The sequence below is a fragment of the Terrapene carolina genome, unplaced genomic scaffold (assembly GCF_002925995.2).
Source record: "Terrapene carolina triunguis isolate 2854851 unplaced genomic scaffold, T_m_triunguis-2.0 Scaffold42, whole genome shotgun sequence".
Lineage (NCBI taxonomy): Eukaryota > Metazoa > Chordata > Testudines > Emydidae > Terrapene > Terrapene triunguis.
Genome location: NW_020664393.1, coordinates 70,966,636 through 70,989,534, shown reverse-complemented (window position 1 = coordinate 70,989,534; position 22,899 = coordinate 70,966,636). Strand labels below are relative to the sequence as shown.

Genomic DNA, 22,899 nt, shown 5'->3' with positions numbered 1-22,899 from the left:
TGCGATTTACCTGCTCAATACCCAGGTGCAAGCCTATTTTTAGCCACAAGAGAGGTCTGAAGAACAAGGGGCATGAAGAGACAAGACCAAAAGGATAAGGGATGTTGAATACTTAATGCCTCTTAACACTACTGTAACTAAATACCAAGTAAATCACAAACAGCTGCTAAAGCATTCAAGAAAGGGTGGTTTTCTAGAATGTAAAAATCCTCAGAGCCTGACCTGTTTTGAACACACTGTTGTTAGCTTCTTAGGCAAAGTAAACAGGATTCTGGAACATGTGTTAATGTTTAAACAATGAGGGAAAGAAAGCAGAGTGACAGTGTTTAGAAGGAGAGTAAAACACTGCTTTGGAGAACTATTAATAGACTGACTAACTTACATGAACCTGCTTGCAAGTCTTATTTTTAAAGCACTAGTCTAGAAAGGTGCTGTCCGCTTCCTGACCTAAGCTGGGGTCATAGCGTTGTATCCAGCCGAGTACTGCCCCATGGGTAGCTATGTTTCAGAAGCTGGAAAAACAATTCCCATACACAGTTTAGCCAGTACCATGGGCTCCTTGGAGAGTGAAGACGCTACTAGACTCTGTGTCCAGCTGATCATAAATAGTCTCCTGGGTAAGACACTGGTCTGGGAGTCTGGAGATCTAGATTCTATTCCCCGCTCTGCCCAGGCTTCCAAGACAGCTTCTATGCCTGGGCTACCCCATTTGTGGAAAAAAGGGGGACAATACAACCTACTCACCTCACAATTGGTTAGAGCTTATGGATGGCTTAGATAGAAGGCACTGTGGAACTCCTCGGTATTCTCATTCCCTTTTACCTTTCTACAGGGGAGCCTTACATTAGTCATTGCAGTAACAGTCTAATGAGGATAGAAGCAAATATTGCCTGTCAAGTGCAGAAGAGGCAAAGAAGAGCAATCTCACTGCATTGGGAATCACCATGTCTAATAAGAGAGGCATTCACTATCCCTGACGCGCATATTTATCTCACCAAACAGTTACACATTTGTTTTTCATACTGAAACCAATTAACAGCTTTGATGAATCAGTAACCCTTTGCAACAAAACATGATTAAATTGCACCAATTTTTCTAAGTTACTGCAGCTAGAAGTTTGCATTGCACAAAAGTATCATTCTGCTATTCCAGGCTCTTTAACTTCCAGGCTCCAAGGACTTGAGTGACTGCACCTCCCGCTAGGTCTCTTCAGTCCCTAAACGTAATGTGGCAATGGGAACTGGCGCCAAGACAAAACAGACAACTTCAAGCTCACCGCCCCAGACACTATGGGATTAGTTCCTAGCTGGGAACAGAGAGGCAACAATTTTTTAAAAAGCCCTAGAAGGCACTTAAAATGGCCTGCTGAAATACACAGGACTTGATTCCTAAAGGCAGCTGTGAGGGCCTTCTTAAACGACCTTCAGCCAACGACCAGCTGCTGACAGCATCCCTACGGCCTGTATTTTTACAGCTGGTTCTTTATTTTGGCTGAAAATGTTTCCATTGGCTTTATTACACTGCAGTACTGGATAGTCTTCAGTTCAGCTGGCTGATAAGTTATTGTGATCTTTATGTATTAACATCTGTGAATAATATGAATGTACTTATGCTCATTCGTTTATATACCCTTCTAGAGCACTCATGGTACCTGAGCGATTCAGCCAGCCGTGTCTGAAGTTCAGTGATCTTAAGTACAGGGGGAAGGAAGACTTGTGTCTGAACCACCTCTAAGGTGAACTGTAAAACCAGACCTGAACATCCTGAACATGTACCTGATCATCCTTGCCCCGCCCTCCCATCTACCTGTACCATTACGCAAGTTGTGGGCAACATCCAGATGAAATTGTCAATTCTTTCCCATTCATGATGGCGGCCAAGCTCTTGTTGGTTTATTAATGGTATCCCAGAATTTATCATATTGGCACATCATCAGTGTCTCCAGAGTTACAGACGACTTCGATTTGCCAGGTGGGGAATCTAGCAAACGGTGCTGGACTTCTACTCATTTTAGCTTTGCATCGCTCTTTTGGATTATTCCTTAAATTTAGCAGTAGCTTTTAGAAGCACATGGAGGGACAGACAAATTCACCTGACGAGTGCAAGAAAAGCAACTACTTCAGGGCTCTTAACTCTAGCTGGAAAGATTATCGGGTCAGCCTCATGCAATGAACCTTTCAGTTTTCTGTGCATGTCAGCAAACGGCCAAGGTCTCTTACATCAATGGTTATTCTATTACAGCCAGGGCCATATGACTCACTGAATACCTTACTTTATAAAAATGGAGGGCTAGGGAAGTTAAGAAAAACACTGGGCTCAGCTAAATTCAATTCACATTTGTACAAAGCTGCAATTCATACTGGGATGTCTGAGGACTCAAGTGAACTCAAATGTGCATTTGCAGCCCCCTCATGGAAGGGAACAGGCAAGGAACACGTTTCGACACAATAGCGGTTTGGATTTTTTCCCGTAAAAGACACGTGTTGCACTCTCTGCATTCCCTCGGCGCGCGTCTAGTTGTGGGCGCTTCGTTAAGGAACGCATCAAGACTCTCTGCTATCTCTTCACCTCACAGAGACCTTCAGACAGCATAATGGGTTTAAAATTTATATGCAGCTCATGAACAAGCACTAACAGATGAATCTGTCTCACTGGAACCAGAACAGCACGTGCATTGTTTTTGTTACTAAACTACAATGAGGGAACTTAAGTGTTTGGACCTGAAGCTTAAAAAGAAGCTGGATGGTAAGTTTTAATTAAATAGTGCATTATACTGGCTAATTGCCTAATGCCAACAAAGCAGCAGCTACCTGTATTTTGGTTAAGCGGCAGTTTTCTTGCCTAACACACACAACTAACGGAACTGTTATTTTTCCGGCCAATTTAGCAGCTGGCTGTAGTCAACGGAGAAAATCTTAGGCCTGGTCTACACTACGACTTTAATTCGGATTTAGCAGCGTTAATCCGAATTAACCCTTCACCCATCCACACTACAGAGCCAGTTAATTCGAATTAAAGGGCACTTAAAATCGATTTCGGTACTCCACCTCGACGAGTGGAGTAGCGCCAAAATCGATTTTGTTAATTCGAATTAGGGTTAGTGTGGCCGCACACCACCGAATTAATGTGGTTAAATTAATGGGGTAGTGTGGCCGCACACCACCGAATTAATGTGGTTAAAAACCGAATTAATGTGCTTAGTGTGGCCGCGCACAATCGAATTTATACAACCTGTTTCCCAAATTCGAATTATCTAAATTTGGATTAATCCCGTAGTGTAGACATACCCTTAGAGACGGAGACTTTGTGGTCATTGGGTCAGGTGACAGCCCAGTTTTCACTGCATAAGAGATGAGGGATTTACATTTAGGATGGGGTTGCTGTTTCCCTGCTTCCTTGCATTAAGATTCCACAGCCCTGGAGGAGGGGATGACCTGAATGAAACTGACGAGAGCCCAGTCAGTTCCAAGCTGTGAGGGAGGACATACTCTGCACAAACAGTACAGCAGACTAGACATGCCTCAGCAGGCACTCATTGCAAGCAGGCATGATCTTACCGGAAGGAACAGAAGGCACAGCAGGTGGGAGGAACAAGACACTGTGCATTGCCGGCCAGACTGCAATTAATAATCTCTCAAAGCACTTAACTCCCATTAAAGCTAATAAGCCCTCCATGCACACATGAGGAAGATACACCCCAATAAATTGTGTACATGTTCAACTGGCACCAGATTTGTCTATTTTACAATCAGCCCTCTAAGTTAAAATTTCCAGATTATCTGCACCGGTGGAGGAAGTTAGGTGGGGTCACTTAATGTCCATAGCTTGGCAGTTTTGATCACTGTTTGGGGTGTAGGGGGTGGGAGCATACACTGGATTAAGTTCCTGTACAGAATTTCAAAGGAGGAAGACATTTAAATTGCAATTCTCTTTCCAACCCTCTTCAGAGCTCCAAGCTCATTTTTATCAATAGGGGAACTTCACACCATTCCTCCAAGCTACAGTTTTATATATGCATGTTCATTAAGGGGAGAGATTTTATTTCTGAAAGGTCTTTTTAACTCAAAGTCAGTTAACGGCTACCATTAACTGGTCAGCCAGCCGAAAGAGAGCGTTCTGCTGTGTCTACTGAAAGACAAACAATTGGCTTCTCCCTCTTACCACTCTTCCACAATTTTCCTGGCTCGAATTAAGAGACTGGCCATTTTGAAAGAAATTAAAAGTGCCAGGAAGACTCATACAAAAATCTTCACACCTCTCTCCTGCACATAAGAGCCAGAGAGATGACAGAGACTGTGTGCGCAATGCCAAACACCCTCGCTCTTAGTTCTCCAGCGTAACACCCTCTTCCCTCAAAAAAAGCCACTTAAAAACCCACGTTTTCCCCACCTCTGATTTCTGAGAGTGTTCAGGCTGTGTGACTACTGTTGAAGTGTTAAGCTCTTTGGGGCAAGGGCTGTATTTGTGCCCTGTAGAATGCCAAGAACATCGTTAACATCAATAATGATGTTTATTGGGCAATGTCTTCCTGAAGTGGGCATGCAGGACTCAGTTTTAATGGTATTGAGTTTAACGGGGCGCCAGCCATGATTAAGAGTGTTTGTTCCAATACTTTGTCACTAGTGTAGACAGGACATCCCATGGTTCTAACACCGAATTAGGGATCGTCATAGTACAGGTCAAAATCTTGGGGTTTGTCTACATTACAAATATAATCATAGAATATCAGGGTTGGAAGGGACCTCAGGAGGTCATCTAGTGCTGCTCAAAGCAGGACCAATCCCCAACTAAATCCCCAAATCCCTAAACGGCCCCCTCAAGGATTGAACTCAACCCTGGGTTTAGCAGGCCAATGCTCAAACCACTGAGCTATCTCTCCCCCCCCAATCAAATCAGGGCAGGTGGTTACAATACTTGTTGTATCCTGATAGCCTTGAACTTTCCAAAGATTTTGTAAAAAGACTACATGGGCACTACAGGCGTTAACCACACTAACCAGCGTAGATCTCCGGAGCAGGATTAGTTTGAGATCTAGGCTCTATGTTTCCCTAACATGTTTAGAGAACAGCACTGTCACACCCACACTGCCTTAGTTCTCCCTTAGTTCATACTAAGTCCTTCAAGGTCTTGTACTCCCACCCCTACTAATTCACTGGAAGGTATACCCGTGTTCAGATAGATCACAAAAACAGATTCCCCAAACCCCAACTGATATTCATCCATAATCAAACACACCCATATCTGATCTAGTTTGATGCACGTTTTCCCTAAAGACACGCCTTAATCTAAATTTAGGTCTCTTTACACTCCACTTTGGTACAATGGATGGTCAAATAAATGGCATTCCTGAAATCAGGGGGAAAATATGTTTTCACGTACCCTTCTTATTTAATTGCCTGCCTTTGCATTTCAGATACTCACTACACAGACTGACATCTGTGCAGCGTTTAATTCCTTCCCATCTCGAACCTTGCAAGTGAGGAATTTAGCTGTAAAGCCCCATAAAAAAAGTGCCCAGTTCTCTGTTTCGCTAAAAGGGGAAATTAAGTAAAGAATTCATGAACCAGGAGTCTGACACAGCAAAAGATTTAGGCTGCATTTGAAAAGAGCAGCTTGAAAGATCCAGACCAAAGGGTTTTGAGCTCTGATAACAGGAAGTAACAGAACTGAACCTTGGAACAGCTATAGGCTATTTGCAATACTGCTTCATATGGAACTTTCACATCCTCTTTTTCCTTCACCATCCCCCAGATGGGGAAAGCTGCAGAGAGACCGAATGTCACATAGCGTGTCAAGTACTGCGTCAGCAACAGAATCTAGAGCCCGAATACTAGGAAGATTCAGAAATGTGTTTAGATTGATACACTGAACTTCCCTGCACTACCCACCCCCTTTAAAACAATTGCACCTGGGATAACAAGTAACATGGGCCTCAGCTGACATGAGTGGCAAAATTTGCAGATGATATAAAATTACTAAAGATAGTTAAGACCCAGGCAGACTGGGAAGAGCTACAAAAGGTTCTCTCAAAACTGGGTGACTGGGCAACAAAATGGCAGATGAAATTCAATGTTGATAAATGCAAAGTAATGCACATTGGAAAACGTAATCCCAACTATAGATATAAAACAATGGGGTCTAAATTAGCTGTTCCCACTCAAGGACGAGATCTTGGGAGTCATTGTGGATAGTTCTCTGAAAATATCCATTCAATGTGCAGCAGCAGTCAAAAAAGCGAACAGAATGCTGGGAATAATTAAGAAAGGGATAGAAAATAGGACAGAAAATATCATGTTGCCTCTGTATAAATCCATGGTACACCCGCATCGTGAATACTGCATGCAGATGTGGTCGCCTCATCTCAAAAAAAGATATACTGGAATGGGAAAAGGTTCAGAAAAGGGCAACAAAAATTATTAGGGGTATGGAACGGCTTCCTTCTACGGAGAGATTAATAAGACTGGGACTTTTCAGCTTGGAAAAGAGACGGCTAAGGGGAGATATGATTGAGGTCTATAAAATCATGACTGGGTGTAGAGAAAGTAGATAAGGAAGTGTTGTTTACTACTTCTCATAACACAAGAACTAGGGGTCACCAAATGAAATTAATAGGTAGTAGGTTTAACACAAATAAAAGGAAGTATTCACACAACACACAGTCAACCTGTGGAACTCCTTGCCAGAGGATGTTCTGAAGGCCAAGACCATAACGGGGTTCAAAAAAGAAGTAGATAAATTCATGGAGGATAGGTCCACCAAGGGCTATTAGCCAGGATAGGCAGGAATGGTGTCCCTAGCCTCTGTTTGCCAGAAGCTGGGAATGAGAGAAAGGGGATGGATCATTTGATGATTACCTGTTCTTTTCATTCCCTCTGGGGCACCTGGCACTGGCCACTGTCAGAAGACAGGATACTGGGCTAGATGGACCTTTGGTCTGACCCAGTAGGGCCATTCTTATGTTCTTATGAGTAACACAAATATTGCTGTCATGAGGATGTTTACTTACTGCCCTTAAGTCAGGGCTCTAAAATACTTCAGCTGTATCCAGTAAAGTCACAAAAAAGGTAAATTAGGGATAAGAGTAATAAAAGTCGCAAAAAACCCTAGTGCATTAGAGTACCTATAGTGTTCTGGCACTGTTATTTTAGTAAACCGGACATGCTATGCAACACTGCTAGTTACAGTTAGCTACACTCTGCAGCTGGTGTGAAGATATTTAGGGTCATGTTGCAAGACAAACTATACTGGCCTATTATCACCTTTAAGCTGCTAAGCAGATCACTGCAATTGACCTTGTGCCCAAACAGAACCAAGTACAGCTTAAGGTAGGGACACAAATGTTGAGCTTCTACAACCATCCCAGGAATGGAGATTTGCAAGTTATTAGTAATCACAAAGCAAAGCCCTTTGGACAGAATGCTACGGGGATTCTGGGAAGAGCTAATATTCTACAAAGTGTTTGGATGCAAATAGGCAATAGAACCCAACATATGGAAAACAGCCATTAATTTTCCCCAACAGGACAAGCCTGGAAAGGAGACATTTTGCAGGATGTGCTCTCTTTCTTGCAAACATTGTTCCAATTCGGTGCGTGCTTTTCCAGCTCATCACGCAAGCCAGAGCTCATTAGGATCTGTACATGCTAACACACCTCAAAGTTCTTCCCAGAGTTGTTCTGCTCTTTGCTTATTTTCACAGCAGTCACTGATCCAGAAGACAAAGTGAGCCAGAGGGCTAATCTAGTTTTAACCTAAATTCACTCCGTGTGATGTAAGACTGGCATAACCTTACAGAGTAACAACCCAGCAAGCATTCAGCAGAGAAATTCTCTTGTTATATGCCATGCTGCGCTCTACAGATGAATGGATTTAAATTAATTCTATGCTTACACATTAGTAGTAGGAGCAGTAAATATTTATATTATGGTAGTGCCCAAAGACTCCAATCAAGAGTGGGGGCCCCTGTTGTGCTGGACAAATCCCAGAAAGAATTCTTGCCTTGAAGGTAAAACAGATAAAGGGTAAGGGAGGCAGACAAGTAAGTGAAGGAGGGCTGGGGAGGATGGTCCAGTGATTGGGGTGCTAGCCTGGCATTCTGGAAGCCAGACTTCAATTTGCAGCTCTTGGGTAACCTTGGAGAAAAAGTCTCCTAATTCCTCAGTACCCCATTTACGAAATGGAGATAAGAACTTCCCCACCTCACCAGTGTGTTCCGAGGATAACTTCATTAAAGACTGTGACGTGCTCAGTTACTACAGTGATGGAGGCCATGTAAGTCCCCGAGGTTTAGCATGCTTTATTACATGGGTTCGTAGTGGGGATTTTAAAGCTGTGGATACAAACAGGGAGTAGGAAAAGGAAAGAAGGGGAAGAGGAACAGTCACAACTAGTCACCTGTCCAGCCAGTCAGCAAGCTGGGTTTTGTAGGCACTGTGGCAAAGGAGTCTTATGGATGCACTGGAAGAAGGATGGACAAATGAGAGCAACAGAGTTCAGCTTTCAGGTTAATTCTCAAGTCTCTAACATACCCTGCTGTGCCCTAGGTACGGAAGCATGCTAGGTGTACACCACTGATTTGAGAGCAGAGCAGAGCATGGCCAGAACAAGCTAAGGGATGGAATGAGAGCCTCTGCAGTAGGGCCACCCATAGCTAGATATTCTGTGGCAGTACAGCTGCTATTCATCTGAAGGGCGACTCCATAAGAAGCCAGTTTGATGGTCTCAATGGTGGGTACTCATCCAGTGGGAACTGGATTAACTGGCAACCTTTTTGGAAGCCTTGAAACCATGGCTTTGAGGACGAGCTAGTTACAGGTGCAAATAAATGAATGGTTTCTCATACAAGCTTTTCAGGTATGAGAAGGTTACTGCTTCAGAAGTGTTCATTGCCAGGCATTGTACTATGTACACAGCTAACTTTGCTTCTTAAAATGAACTGAGATTTTTTAAAGGAACAAGCCAGCTTCATCCCAGTGACAGCTACTGGGAAAGCTAAGGGAGGCAAGTCCTACAGTCCAGCTACACCACCACCACCAGCAGCACAAGCGTCTCACATTATCACTGCATCTCAACCCTGCTTTGGAGAGGACACCTCTAGGGGAGAAAACAATCCAGACTCCACCCCAGTTTGTTGTGTCTACTTGCATCAAACCTTTAAGGGATGGGTTGCAATGTGGACATTCTCTAGCTTAGGTAAGGTTCATGTACATGTCCCAGAATCCAGTAGGACACTTTCCCCTCACCTGTCTTCTGTGCCTCTCCAGTCACCTCCCCAAAGTTCTCTTCTCCCCACATATCCCTTTCCTTACCTCCATCTTGACAAATTCCAGAAACTCATTTAGAGAATACGTTTGGGTAAGCGTGTTCAGGCATAGTAGTAACTTGCAGAAATGCACCAGGCTCCAATCTCAAATCCGTACCCTTAGGGCCCTTTTAGCGTTCGTTTAACATGCTGGGTGTTGCCTCAGCATGTTAACTAGCCCTGTACATTCAGTGGATGGATTGCTGTGTGGAACATTTACCAGTAGAGAGACATCATCTGTACAAAAAAGAAGTTGGCCCAATAAGACTACCTCACCCATCCTGTCTCTCTAATATCCTGGAACCAACACGGCTACAATTACACGGCAACCTCCAAAAAAGGAATTCCGGTGCCGTTAGCCTGATAAAATTAACCCCTTTGCTGGAGCTCTTGTAAGTGCCACTCAAAAGACAGACCAGGACTTGCCACAGAGCAGCAGGGAAAAAGGGTTTGGTCTCACATCACACCAGTGAGTGAACTGGAATGGTAAGTCAGACGCCGCATGGTACTAGTGATAGGGCCATATCCAGTCTCCAAGCTAAAGGATGCTGCTGTTGTACAGGAGAAACACTGCGGGGGAGCCACTGTGTTACCTCTCTGCCTAGACAAGAGTGAGTTTTACTGACAATTAGATTGTGTGTCAGCCCCCTGCCGCACCAGCCTGTCTTCCTTGCCAGCAAACTCCTCAGGGCTCTCCCGGCCCAAACATCGCCTGGCAAGTAACAATCAGTGAACTCTAGCTCCTGAACTCCTCAGACATATTTGTACAGCCCCTACGTATACCCAGAAGCCTTCTGCTACAAGACAGGCCCAGAAGAGAAACCAACAGAACTCCACTGGCCATCACCTACAGTCCTCAGCTTAAACCTCTCCAACGCATCATCAGTGATCTACAACCCATCCTGCATAATGATCCCTCGCTTTCACAGACCTTGGGAGGCAGGCCAGTCCTCGCCCACAGACAACCTGCCAACCTTAAGCATATTCTCACCAGCAACCACGCACCGCACCATAACAACTCTAACTCAGGAACCAACCCATGCAACAAACCTCGATGCCAACTCTGCCCACATATCTACACCAGCAGCACTATCACAGGACCTAACCAGATCAGCTACAACATCACCGGCTCATTCACCTGCACGTCCACCAATGTTATATATGCCATCATATGCCAGCAATGCCCCTCTGCTATGTACATTGGCCAAACTGGACAGTCACTACGCAAGAGGATAAATGGACACAAGTCAGATATCAGGAATGGCAATATACAAAAACCTGTAGGAGAACACTTCAACCTCCCTGGCCACACAATAGCAGATGTAAAGGTAGCCATCTTACAGCAAAAAAACTTCAGGACCAGACTCCAAAGAGAAACTGCTGAGCTCCAGTTCATTTGCAAATTTGACACCATCAGATCAGGATTAAACAAAGACTGTGAATGGCTATCCAACTACAGAAGCAGTTTCTCCACCCTTGGCGTTCACACCTCAACTGCTAGCAGAGCACCTCACCCTCCCTGATTGAACTAACCTCGTTATCTCCACACTGATTTATACCTGCCTCTGGAGATTTCCATTACTTGCATCTGAAGAAGTGAGGTTCTTACCCACGAAAGCTTATGCTCCCAATACTTCTGTTAGTCTCAAAGGTGCCACAGGACCCTCTGTTGCCCCCTACCATAGTACATTCACAGAAGATATTAAGTTTGCTCCTCTGTTAAAGAGTCAATACATCACAGTTTACTAATTTAACTGCGGTGGATACACCCTTCCCTTCAACGACAGCCCTAAGATGGTTTACAGTAAAAGTAAAACAAGTTCATTAAAAAAAGAGCAGAGATTAAGTGATACCAAGCAAAAGAGATAAAAGGTAGAGATGATTACAAGTAAATAAAAGTGAAAACACACATCTTTCAGAAAGGGGGACAACAAAAAAATGAGGACGTTAAACAGAAATTAAAAGGTACAGTGCCAAAAGTGAAATCCCTGCAAGCTGCATGGAAATTTTTTAAAGACACCATAATAGAGGCTCAACCTAAATGTATACCCCAAATTAAAAAACATAATAGAATCAAAAAAGGTGCCATTGTGGCTAGACAACAAAGTAAAAAAAAAAGCAGTAAGGCAAAAAGGCATCCTTGAAAAAGTGGAAGTTAAATCTTAGAGAGAAAAATAGAAAGGAGCATAAACTCTGGCAAATGAATTGTAAAAATATAATGAGGAAGCGCACAAAAGAATTTGAAGAACAGTTAGCCAAAGACTCAAAAAGTAATAGCAATTTTTTTTTAAGTACATCAGAAGCAGGAAGCCTGCTAAACAACCAGTAGGGCTACTGGACAATCAAGATGCTAAACGAGCACTCAAGGACGATAAGGACATTGGGTAGAAGCTAAATGAATTCTTTGCATCTGTCTTCACGGCTGACGATGTAAGGGAGATTCTCAAACCTGAGCCATTCTTTTTAGATGACAAATCTGAGGAACCAAGTATCAGGGTACGTCTACACTACGAGATTAATTCGAATTTAGATAATTCGAATTTGGGAAACAGATTGTATAAATTCGATTGTGTGCGGCCACACTAAGCACATTAATTCGGTTTTTAACCACATTAATTCGGTGGTGTGCGGCCACACTACCCCATTAATTTTAACCACATTAATTCGGTGGTGTGCGGCCACACTACCCCTAATTTGAATTAACAAAATCGATTTTGGTGCTACTCCGCTCGTCGGGGTGGAGTACAGAAATCGATTTTAAGTGCCCTTTAATTCGAAGTAACTGGCTCCGTTGTGTGGACGGGTTAAGGATTAATTCGGATTAACGCAGCTAAATCCGAATTAAAGTCGTAGTGTAGACCAGGCCTCAGAGGGGTAGCTGTGTTAGTCTGTATCCACAAGAACAATGAGGAGTCCGGTGGCACCTTAAAGACTAACATTTATTTGGGCATAAGCTTTTGTGGGTAAAAAAACCCACTTCTTCAGATGCATGGAGTGAAAATTACAGATGCAGGCATAAATATACTGACACAGGAAAAAAAGGGAGCTACCTTACAAGTGGAGAACCAGTGATGACAAGGCCAATTCAATCAGGGTGGATGTGGTCCACTCCCAATAATTGATGAGGAGGTGTCAATACCAGGAGAGGGAAAGTTGCTTTTGTAGTGAGCCAGCCACTCCCAGTCCCTATTCAAGTCCAAATTAATGGTGTTAAATTTGCAAATGAGTTGTAGTTCTGCAGTTTCTCTTTGAAGTCTGTTTCTGAAGTTTTTTTTGTTGAAGAATGGCTACTTTTAAATCTCTTATTGAATGTCCAGGAAGACTGAAGTGTTCTCCTACTGGCTTTTGTATGTTACCATTCCTGATGTCTGATTTGTGTCCATTTATTCTTTTACATAGAGACTATCCAAGATTGAGGTGTCATTAGAGGTGGTTTTGGAACAAATTGATAAACTAAACCAGTCGTTCTCAAAGCCGGTCCGCTGCTTGTTCAGGGAAAATCCTGGCAGGCCGGACCCATTTGTTTACCTGCTGTTCCGCAGGTTCGGCCGATCGCAGCTCCCACTGGCCACAGTTCGCCGCTCTGGGAAGGGCGGCCAGCACGTCCCTCAGCCTGCGCCACTTCCTGCAGCCCCCATTGGCCTGGAGTGGCAAACCGTGGCCAATCGGAGCCGCGATTGGTTGAACCTGCAGACGTGGCAGGTAAACAAACCGGCCCGGCCCACCAGGGGCTTTCCCTGAACAAGTGGCGGACTGGCTTTGAGAACCATTGAACTAAACAGTAATAAGTCACGAGGACCAGATGGTATTCACCCAAGAGTTCTGAAGGAACTCAAATGTGAAATTGCAGAACTACTAACTGTAGTCTGTAACCTATCATTTAAATCAGCTTCTGTACCAAATGACTGGAAGATAACTAATGTGACACCAGTTTTTAAAAAGGGCTCCGGAGCTGATCCCAGCAAATACAGGCCAGTAAGCCTGACTTCAGTACCGGGCAAACTGGTTGAAACTATAGTAAGGAAAAAAGTTGTCAGACACATAGATTAACACAATTTATTGGGGAAAGTCAACATGGTTTTTGTAAAGAGAAATCATGCCTCACCATTCTACTAGAATTCTTTGAGGGGGGTCAACAAGCATGTGGACAAGAGGGATCCAGTGGATATAGTGTACTTAGATTTTGAGATAGCCTTTGACAAGGTCCCTCACCAAAGAGTCTTAAGCAAAGCAAGCTGTCGTGGGATAACAGGGAAGGTCCCCTCATGGATTGGTCACTGGTTAAAAGATAGCAAAGAAAGGGTAGGAATAAATGGTCAGTTTTCAGAATGGAGAGAGGTAAATAGTGGTGTCCCCCAGGGATCTGTACTGGGACCAGTTCTATTCAACATATTCATAAATGATCTGGAAACAGTGAGGTGACAAAATTTGCAGATAATACAAAACTACTCAAGATAGTTAAGTCCCAAGCAGACTGCGAAGAACTACAAAAGGATCCCACAAAACTGGGTGACTGGGCAACAAAATGGCAGATGAAATTCAATGCTGATAAGTGCAAAGTAATGCACATTGGAAAACAGTCCCAACTGTACATATAAAATGATGGGGTCTAAATTAGCTGTTACCACTCAAGAAAGATCTTGGAGTCATTGTGAATAGTTCTCTGAAAACATCCACTCAATGTGCAGCGGCAGTCAAAAAAAGCGATCAGAATGTTGGGAATCATTAAGAAAGGGTTACATAATAAGACAGAAAATATCTTGCCTCTGTATAAATCCATGGTATGCCCACATCTTGAATAATGCATGCAGATGTGGTTGCCCCATCTCAAAAAAAAGATATATTGGAATTGGAAAAGGTATAGAATAGGGCAACAAAAATGATTAGGGGTATGGAGCGTCTGCCATATGAGGAGAGATTAATAAGATGGGGACTTTTCAGCTTGGAAAAGACGACTAAGGGGGGATATGATTGAGGTCTATAAAAGCATGACTGGTGTAGAGTAAGTAAATAAGGAACTATTATTTACTTCTCATAACACAAGAACTAGGGGTCACCCAATAAAATTAAAACAAAAAAAAAGGAAGTAGTTCTTCACACAATGCACAGTCAACCTGTGGAACTCCTTGCCAGAGGATGTTCTGAAGACTATAACAGGGTTCAAAAAAGAACTAGATAAGTTCATGGAGGATAGATCCATCAATGGCTATTAGCCAGGATGGGCAGGGATGGTGACCCTAGCCTCTGTCTGCCAGAAGCTGGGAAATGGGCAACAGGGGATGAATCACTTGATGATTACCTGTTTTGTTCATTTCCTCTGGGGCACCTGGCATTGGCCACTGTTGAAAGACAGTATACAGGGCTAGAGGGACCGTTGGTCTTACCCAGTATGGCTGTTCTTATGTCTAAAAGTCTAAAATTTATTCTAGCACAATGGTTCTCAAACTTTTGTACGGGTGACCCCTTTCACATAGCAAGCTCTGAGTGTGATTCCCCCTTAAATACAAATTAAAAACACTTTTTTATATAACACCACTATAAATGCTGGAGGCAAAGCACGGTTTGGGGTGGAGGCTGACAGCTCGCGACCTCCATGTAATAACCTTGCGATCCCCTGAGGGGTCCTGACCCCCAGTTTGAGAACACCTAGCAAGATACAGCCTTTGTTTGAGAAAGTTTCTTTCATCAAGTCTCCTTTCCAGCCATCTACCAGTCAGGATGCATCACGGAGATCAAATAGACTGTTTTCTTTGTCTCCTACAGTGAAGGATAAAGATGGAGTTTCTCTGTTCCTTATATGCCCCAAATGGATTTCTTTGTCTTACATGTCAGGAAGGCTTCCTGGGGACTCAGTCTCCTGTCTCTCTTTGGGGTGCAGGAGCCCTGTTAATTTTGTCTCTTGAGTTCAGGAACATAACACCCATTGGTTTAGCTTGATGGCTTTGTATACTGCTAGTATGGAAACTGAGGCAAACCCACATTCCTTTGTTTAGGGGAGACCTGTTTATCACCTCTACCTAGGCTATCTGGTCTTAAACATGTTCTATTAACATCATACAGAGGAATTCATAACTTCATATATAAGGCTAACACATGCACTTTACAATGATTCAATGTTACAGGCTTTCTTATGACACCTCACAAGGCATATTTTGTGCAAAATATCATTGCAGTAGTATGTAGGCTGTGAATACAGGGGTGCCTAGAGTCACAATAGGGGGCTGTTGGAGGAAGCTGATTAGCAATCTGTTTAAGATGAACTGAAATAAAAGTGTCCACAGAGGGGGCTGCACCAGCTGAATTTTTTTTTTTAAATGAACCATTAGAGCAGCACTGATTGAACTCCTGTAGGCAGGCCTAATGCAGCTTGTTGAAGAGATTAGTGACCTAATTTCACTACTTTCCAGGAAAGCAAACCAATGCCACTGCTAGAAAGTGATCGTTAGAGGCTTGAGGGTAGATTGCTAGCCTCCAGATGCCATATGATGTTTGGAAACAGAGAGCACAGCACTTTTTAAAAAGGAATTATCTTTCAGAGTTGCTGCTTGGTGATTTTAGCTTGAATAATGTTTTGATATATGGCAAGCTTGTCAAGTCTATTCCTTGGGATTCTCACAGGATTCTGTTCCCTGGCAGTTAAACCCCTTTCCAGCCCCTATGCCATTTCCATTCTTTCCAAGCTACAAGAGCTATGCAAAGAAACAGTGCTGTCAGCCCTGCTATCTTCTACCAACAGGGTGACTGGAGGCATTTCCACAGTCCTTATCAAGCTGCATTGCTTCCCAGGCAACAAGCAGGCTAGTTTCCTGAATACATCCTTACCCTACCACAGACAGGCAGATGCAGATGGCTAGGCAGGGAAGCAAGGCTTTGCTACTCACTTTTTAAGATGAAATGCATGCAAAGAAGTGTGTGCCTTTATATTACCAATGCATTTGGCTTTAGGCCAAGTCTCACTCACTGGGCATGTGTAATCCCATTGACTTCACTGAAGTTACATGTGGGAGTGATAGGCTCCGACTCCATGGGTACTTCGGGGTTGGAGGACCCACAGGAAAAAAAAAAATGGTGGGTGCTGAGCACCCACCGGCACTCTCCCCCCTCCCTCCCAGTGCCTTCCACCATCAGCTGTTCCGCAGCATGCAGGAGGTGCTGGAAGGAGTGATGGCGGGCGTGCTCGGGGGAGAAATGGGGCGGGCCCTGGGCCAGAGCCAGGAGTCAAGCACTCCCCAGCACAGTAGAAAGTTGGCACCTCTGGTGGGAGTAGAGCAAGCAGGAACCCACCCATGACATCCTGGAAAGGCAACGTGTGGTCTAGTCAGTTTGCACGCTATTGGAGGCAGGGGCCATGTCTTCCTGTGTGTTTGTGGAGTGCGCAGAACAGAGCTCTGAGCCCAACTGGCGCATCTGGATGCCTTCAAAATGGAACTAAAAATGGCCAGAACGTTAAGGCCTGGAGCTTAGATTTTTGAAGCCACTCGTGAGAATTTGATACCCAATTCCCATTTACAAGAAGTGGGCACCCAAATCTCTTGGGCAGCTGTGAATGTCTCAGCCTGGATCCTTTAAGTTATCCGGTGATTTTAGATTTGGGAACTGAAGTAGAAACACCTTGATTTTTTAAAGGTGCTTAGCATCTACCGTTTCTCCAAACCGGGAGCTGGAGGTAGCTCAGCACTGTAAACACTCTGGCCCTAAGTGTCCAAAATTAGCAGACAATGGAGACTGAGGCTTTTAAAGCCTCACCATCTGTGAAAAGGTGATGATTCTTGTTTACTTTCAAAAGCTTGTTCTGGAAGATTAAGCATGCAGTATTACGCATGAAATTGCATGATATGCCACATCTACCGTTAATTAAAGACGTGTTTAATCCACCACATGGTCGTCTGCCCTCACATTGCTCTCTGTGGATAAGTTTACCAGATGAGGGATTTATGGTAGAGCAGTGGCTCTCGACCTTTCCAGACTGCTGTCCCCCTTTCAGGAGTCTGATTTGTCATGTGTACCCCAAGTTTCACCTCACTTAAAAACGACTTGCTTACAACATCAGACATAAAAATGCAAAAGTGTTACAGACACACTATTACTGAAAAATCACTGACTCTCTCATTTTTACCATATAATTATAAATGGATTGGAATATAAACATTGTACTTACATTTCAGTGTATGGCATATAGAGCAGTATAAACAAGTCATTGTATGAAATTTTAGTTTGTACTGACCCTGCTAGTGCTTTATATGTAGCCTGTTGTAAAACTAGGCAAGTATCTAGATGAGTTGATGTATCCCTGTGGGTACACAGGTGTCTTCCAGAGGGTACATGTACCCCTGGTTGAGAACCACTGGTTTAAAAGGCCCCTTTATCTAGCCTGCCCCACACCCCATTTATATGCCTCCTGTGTGCTCCACTGAACAGCATCCTAGTCACACAGTCTCTTTTAAAAGGTAGCTGCAGAAAATGTTCCTGGCTTTTAAGTAAAACCAGATTCCATCTTACAGTTAACGTCCCTGGGTGTTTCTCCTCCTGTGTTCTCCATGAGCTCTGCATTCCCAGGAACACTGAACAACTTATTTGGCAAAGCAGGTATGTGACAATGGCTACGTCCTAACAAGTACAACAGACAGGATTTTTGTGTCCTTTCAAATAGTGTCTCTATCTACACATGGTAGCCAGTTGTAAAATTGGCAAACATCTAGATGAGTTGATGTATCCTGGGAAGACCTCTGTGTATCCCCCACGGGTACTCACTCCCTTGGTTGAGAACCACTGCGGTAGAGGACTTGTGGCGAGTTTCATGGTCCGCAGAGAAAGTGACACATAATTATCTTGTCTCAGACCCCACTCAATGTCAACCTGGGTTTGATTTACTGCAAAGGCAATGGAGCCTTCTGAACCGGTTTTGTACTGGACATGGAATTTGTGCTGCAGACAGTGCACTATGTGAACATGGGCAGCCACAAACCATGACACATATTGTTGAGGACTCAGATAACAAAATGACTCAACTTCCTGGAGGTCTTCACACCTTGAACATCGCTGATAAGAACGCTGTGGCTTGGCCTGACTGGTTTGCATATGCTAAATAAATAGTCAGTGTTTGGAATCACACTGAAAAGGGATGAGAGAAAGATCAGGGCAAATATCGTGAGCAACTCTTGGGATGCCAAATTACCCTTGTTTGGAGGTTACCAGCGAGATCTGTGATTGGAAGCCTCCACTCCACCCATCACTGCATCCACGCTCCTAAAATTCAGATCACAAATCCCAACAGTTCCTATTTCCTACCAGCGAATAAGTATTGCCCAGGATTCTGCGAGATTTACTCCTGCACTATTTTTAGTAAATCCCTAAGTTCTAAAGACTCCAGCCACCTGCCCAAAATGGAGTCAGAAAAAAAAAAAAGTTTCTACATTATCCAATTGGATACCATCCCACCATGCAAAAGCCCAGAGTAAGACACTGAACTAGCACCATACTCCAGAGATGAACACAATCTGGTTACAAACTGCTCAGGAGCAGCAATTCTCACTTGTGTTCAAACAGCGCCCCTTCCCCGTAACGTTAGTTTCTGAGAACAAGCTCTTAGTCGGTCATGTTCTTACAGTAAAGAAGTCACTTTGGCAATTCTTTTTGAAAGATGGTATTAAGGCCTAGTCTACACTAGGAGGGTTTGCTATACCAGGAAAAGCACTTTTCGGTTGGTATAACTGTGTCTATGCCAGGGCTTTTACCAGTATACAAATATCAAGAGTGTCATATCCTTAACCAATATTACTGTACCAGCAAATGTTTCAAGTATAGACCTGGCCTAAGGCTACTGAAGAGTTCCCAATGATACAGACCTACTAAGTCTCCTTCGCTGGAAAAATCATGGATTAGTTTTTAAAAGATGACTTGCAATGTTTAAAATTGCATTTGTACTCCCTTTTTTCCTTTTAGGAGACATATACAGGTGCCCAAGTTAGTGCTGTTCTGTGCGTGTATGGTCTTGAGAATTCTCTTTTAAAGCTTTGAAATATAAGGAACGTCCAGTCTAGTCTTGCTGGAGGTCTCAGATAACGTATATTGTGAGCTTCCATGTTTTAAAAGGGAAAGAGCCCATTTGGACCACTTAACAGAAGCCATCCTCTCCATAATGGGCATTTGCAGGCACTAGAGTTCACCAAGGGCCCATCTGCTTTTTGCTAACTAAAAATTTCTCCCCCTTAATTGCTTGGCTCTCAGTGTCGTCTCTTGTGATGTTCTAGTTTTACTAATTTTCTGGTTGAAATCTTCCCTGATTGACAAGATCTGTATTTCTACTGTAAACACTTGAAAAAAATGTTCCTGTTTCCTTTCCACGTTATAAAGCAGCAGCAGAAGACACAAGCCTATTTCCCCTTTAGAAAGGAACCTTGGAGGTTTTCTCTCGCCTAGGATTTAAAAAGCGGGGTTAGAACATTTTAGCTGACACATTCCAAACACCTTTAAATCCTAGTTGAGACAAAACTTTTAGGCGGCTTTTTAAAATATCCCTCCTATGAAAGATTTTGCAGTGCTCCTAAGCAATAAGTGTCTCAATTTCTTGACTTCAAAGTGAGAGCCCTATACAGTGCAAGCACGTGCTCTCTGCATTGCAATGGGTTTTGCAGAAATCCGTTTCCTCACCAAGGTCTAGTTTTTGGAATTAAGCACATGTGCCTTGCTGAACTGGGGCCACTGTTGCTCATTAAACCCAACAGAGAGGAGTGTCTCTCACACAGAAAAACCTTACACATATGGTTGTAACTATAGGCAGTGGGGATTACAACTGAACCAAACCTGTAGTGTAGGTGGTTTGTTTTTACTTGTTCTCAGAGACACTAATGTATCTATTCCCTGCTTGTTTTAATAAGTCCTCTTACAGGAAATGCGATGGTCAAACCGGATACGGATGTATCTTTTGTGTAAGCAAGCATCACGTAGTTATTCAGGATATTTACCTCTCAACGTACTGTCTTGCCAGGCTATAAAAACCTAGTCCCTGAGAATTCTTTCAAACAGTGAAGATAAGAATTTAGGGCAGGAGAAAAATGATGTACAGTACCCAATGGTTGTAATTAAATTACTGACTGTGATGCCTCAACAAGTCCTCCAACACTGACTAGCTCTGTTCTTGAGCAATCTTTTAATTTTTCTAATTGGATACGGATGACAAATCCAAACCAAATGCCATTTTATCTGATCTCCTAATTCAGGATTTATCATAGGTATTCAATGTCAAAATGTAACCAGACAAAAAACAGTTTACTACATACTCAAGGAGACTAGGAAAGTCAGTTTGATATGCTACACACGCAACAGGAATTTCACGCATGCATGCCACAGAGAAAAAAAATATATACACATCTAAGTATGTCAGGACTTGATTTTACATATAATTACGTCTTATGCTTTGCATTTAGGGTTTTAAATCTTGGATGCAAGAAGTCTTGGAGAACAGCATGCAGACCAGACAGTTATATACTTTGGGCTATTTAGATTAAATTAGAATAGAAGCTGTTGCACTGAACACTGCAAGACAAAGCTATTCATTATTTAAACATGGAACAAGAAGCTGCGTTCCATGCACAAATGACTCTGGTAGGGTTACAACTAGGAAGCGCTATACACCCAAGTATCTCTCTTGAAAATTAACTTAAAGCCTAAGCACAAAGTCATTACTAGGAAGTGTAAAAGACCCAGTAACGCGATACATGGTTGCAAGATCAAGCACTCAAACATCAGGGAGCACCCAATTTTGAGGTTGCTCCAGCAACCCTAGCTCTTAATGCATACCATAAAGGTATGCATGCTGTTTGCAGTTTACCTTTAACGTGAGACGTGAGAGCTGGCACCTCCATATGCAAAATCCTGGAATAGTTTTAAGAGCTATTTAACCATGAGGCAATCTGAATGACATACAAAACAGTAATAGCAGGCGGCAGCACCACAGGAAAGAGAAATGCTGACTGTGAAAGTCTAAGGAGACCTTCCCCACACTCCCAAGCACCGCCCTAACTAGGGTTCAGGTAGGAGTTCATAAAGACAAGTACCGTTCCTCATGAGCAAAGCTGCACGAGAACTCTGCTCCCGCAAAGCTCAACCGCACAGGGCAGAAGCCTGAACGCAAGCCCCCGTGCAGTTTAGGGGCCCCACGGAAAGGCTGCACTGATGGAAGCTGCCCTAGGGGATATTAACCTTCAGTTAACCTGGAGCCTAAACAAGTTCACACTGAAGTAATCAGCAAGACGTCCATGGCAGCTGATCAGAACCCTGGGGCTGCACTGTATACCAGTTCTAGAGCCCACAAGATGCTTTGAAATAACCTGTAGGCTTGGTCTCATTCATTTCTTTGGCACTTGTCTTCGTGTACAGTGCTATAGTGAAGACGCTACTTCACTGATAAGAGAGCTTCTCCCATCAGTATAGTTAATCCACCTCCCTGAGAAGCGGTAGCTATGTCGGCGGGAGAAGCTCTCCAGTCTATACAGGGGGTTAGGTCAGTATAACTGCATTGCACAGGGGTGTGTATTTTTCACATCCCCGAGTGACGTACTTATACTGACATAGGTCTGTTGTGTAGACCTGGCCTTGGAAGGATAGACTAGTGCACATTTCTGTGATGAAGAGTGTAATGAAAAAAATAAAACAAGCTTCCTCTGCAATCAACATACACTTTACCTGGGTTGTGTCTTCCATCAGGCCTCTGATCTTCTCCACGACATCATTACGTCTGTGCTGCCGCAGTGCGCTGATGAGCTGAGCGAGACTGGCTTCAGGACCTCGGATGGTCCAGTGCTGTAAGGCGGCATAGGCCCTTTCATGGTCTGCAGTGTACCCATTGGAGAAAGCCGCCATCTCACGGTCACTTGCATTGCTCAGAAATTGGTAGATCTCTTTCCACTGGCTTCCAACCTGGGCTGCTACGAGCTTCAGAATGTCAATGCCTGTCAAACAGAAGAGGTGGAGATGAAACAGCAGTTTCCAGCCTTGCAGTCTCTTATCAGTTAAATATCAACCTATTTATGTTTTGTACTAGCAGAAGGGTGGGTCTCTTCCATTTAAGAGATGCATTTAACACCTCTTTAGGTCTTTCATTAGCAATAAAGGATGCTTATAATCCTGGGAGGCATGCTACTTCCCAGTGTTTTGCTTTAAGAACTCACCTTTGACACTTGTTATGTAAGTAAACGGTGTAAAATACATAAATACCTCTGATGCAGAGACATCTTCTAAAATTAGCTGCTGTGTTTGAGCAGTGGCTGATATTAACAAGCTTCCTCATTGGTGGTTGCATTACGATACCTGGCCAACTAGCCCTTCACTTGCTGGTTTGATTTGGGGCAGGGGATGTTACACATTTCAGAGTGGATTCTGGTGAGAGGGGCACTTGTTATCCAGCCCGCTGCACTGCAATCTTATTTAGTTCATCCAGTAGTGATGAAATCCAGTTATGCGTTGCATCAGCACTGCTACTCAACTAAAACGGTCTATGGGTTGCTCTGGTGTGAAGAGATCCCTAGTAAAGAAGAGTGATTGAAGTTTTCTAAAAAAGAACAGGAGTACTTGTGGCACCTTAGAGACTAACAAATTTAT

The 22,899-nt window shown here is 43.5% G+C and overlaps 1 protein-coding gene and 1 long non-coding RNA gene across 2 annotated transcripts in view; one reads left to right on the top strand and one right to left on the bottom strand.

Annotated features, from left to right (window-relative positions):
• Window positions 1-22,899, bottom strand: part of TNFRSF21 (TNF receptor superfamily member 21) — a 53,094-nt gene that overhangs the window by 6,963 nt on the left and 23,232 nt on the right. Inside the window, exon 3 of the mRNA XM_026655850.1 lies at window positions 21,985-22,250. Within this exon, the coding sequence (XP_026511635.1) occupies window positions 21,985-22,250 (266 nt within the window). The remainder of the gene's footprint in view (window positions 1-21,984; window positions 22,251-22,899) is intronic.
• LOC113407396 lies at window positions 2,311-22,091 on the top strand. The gene is made up of 3 exons (XR_003369978.1): window positions 2,311-2,745; window positions 17,802-17,886; window positions 22,006-22,091. It is a non-coding gene; the product is annotated as an uncharacterized LOC113407396 (long non-coding RNA).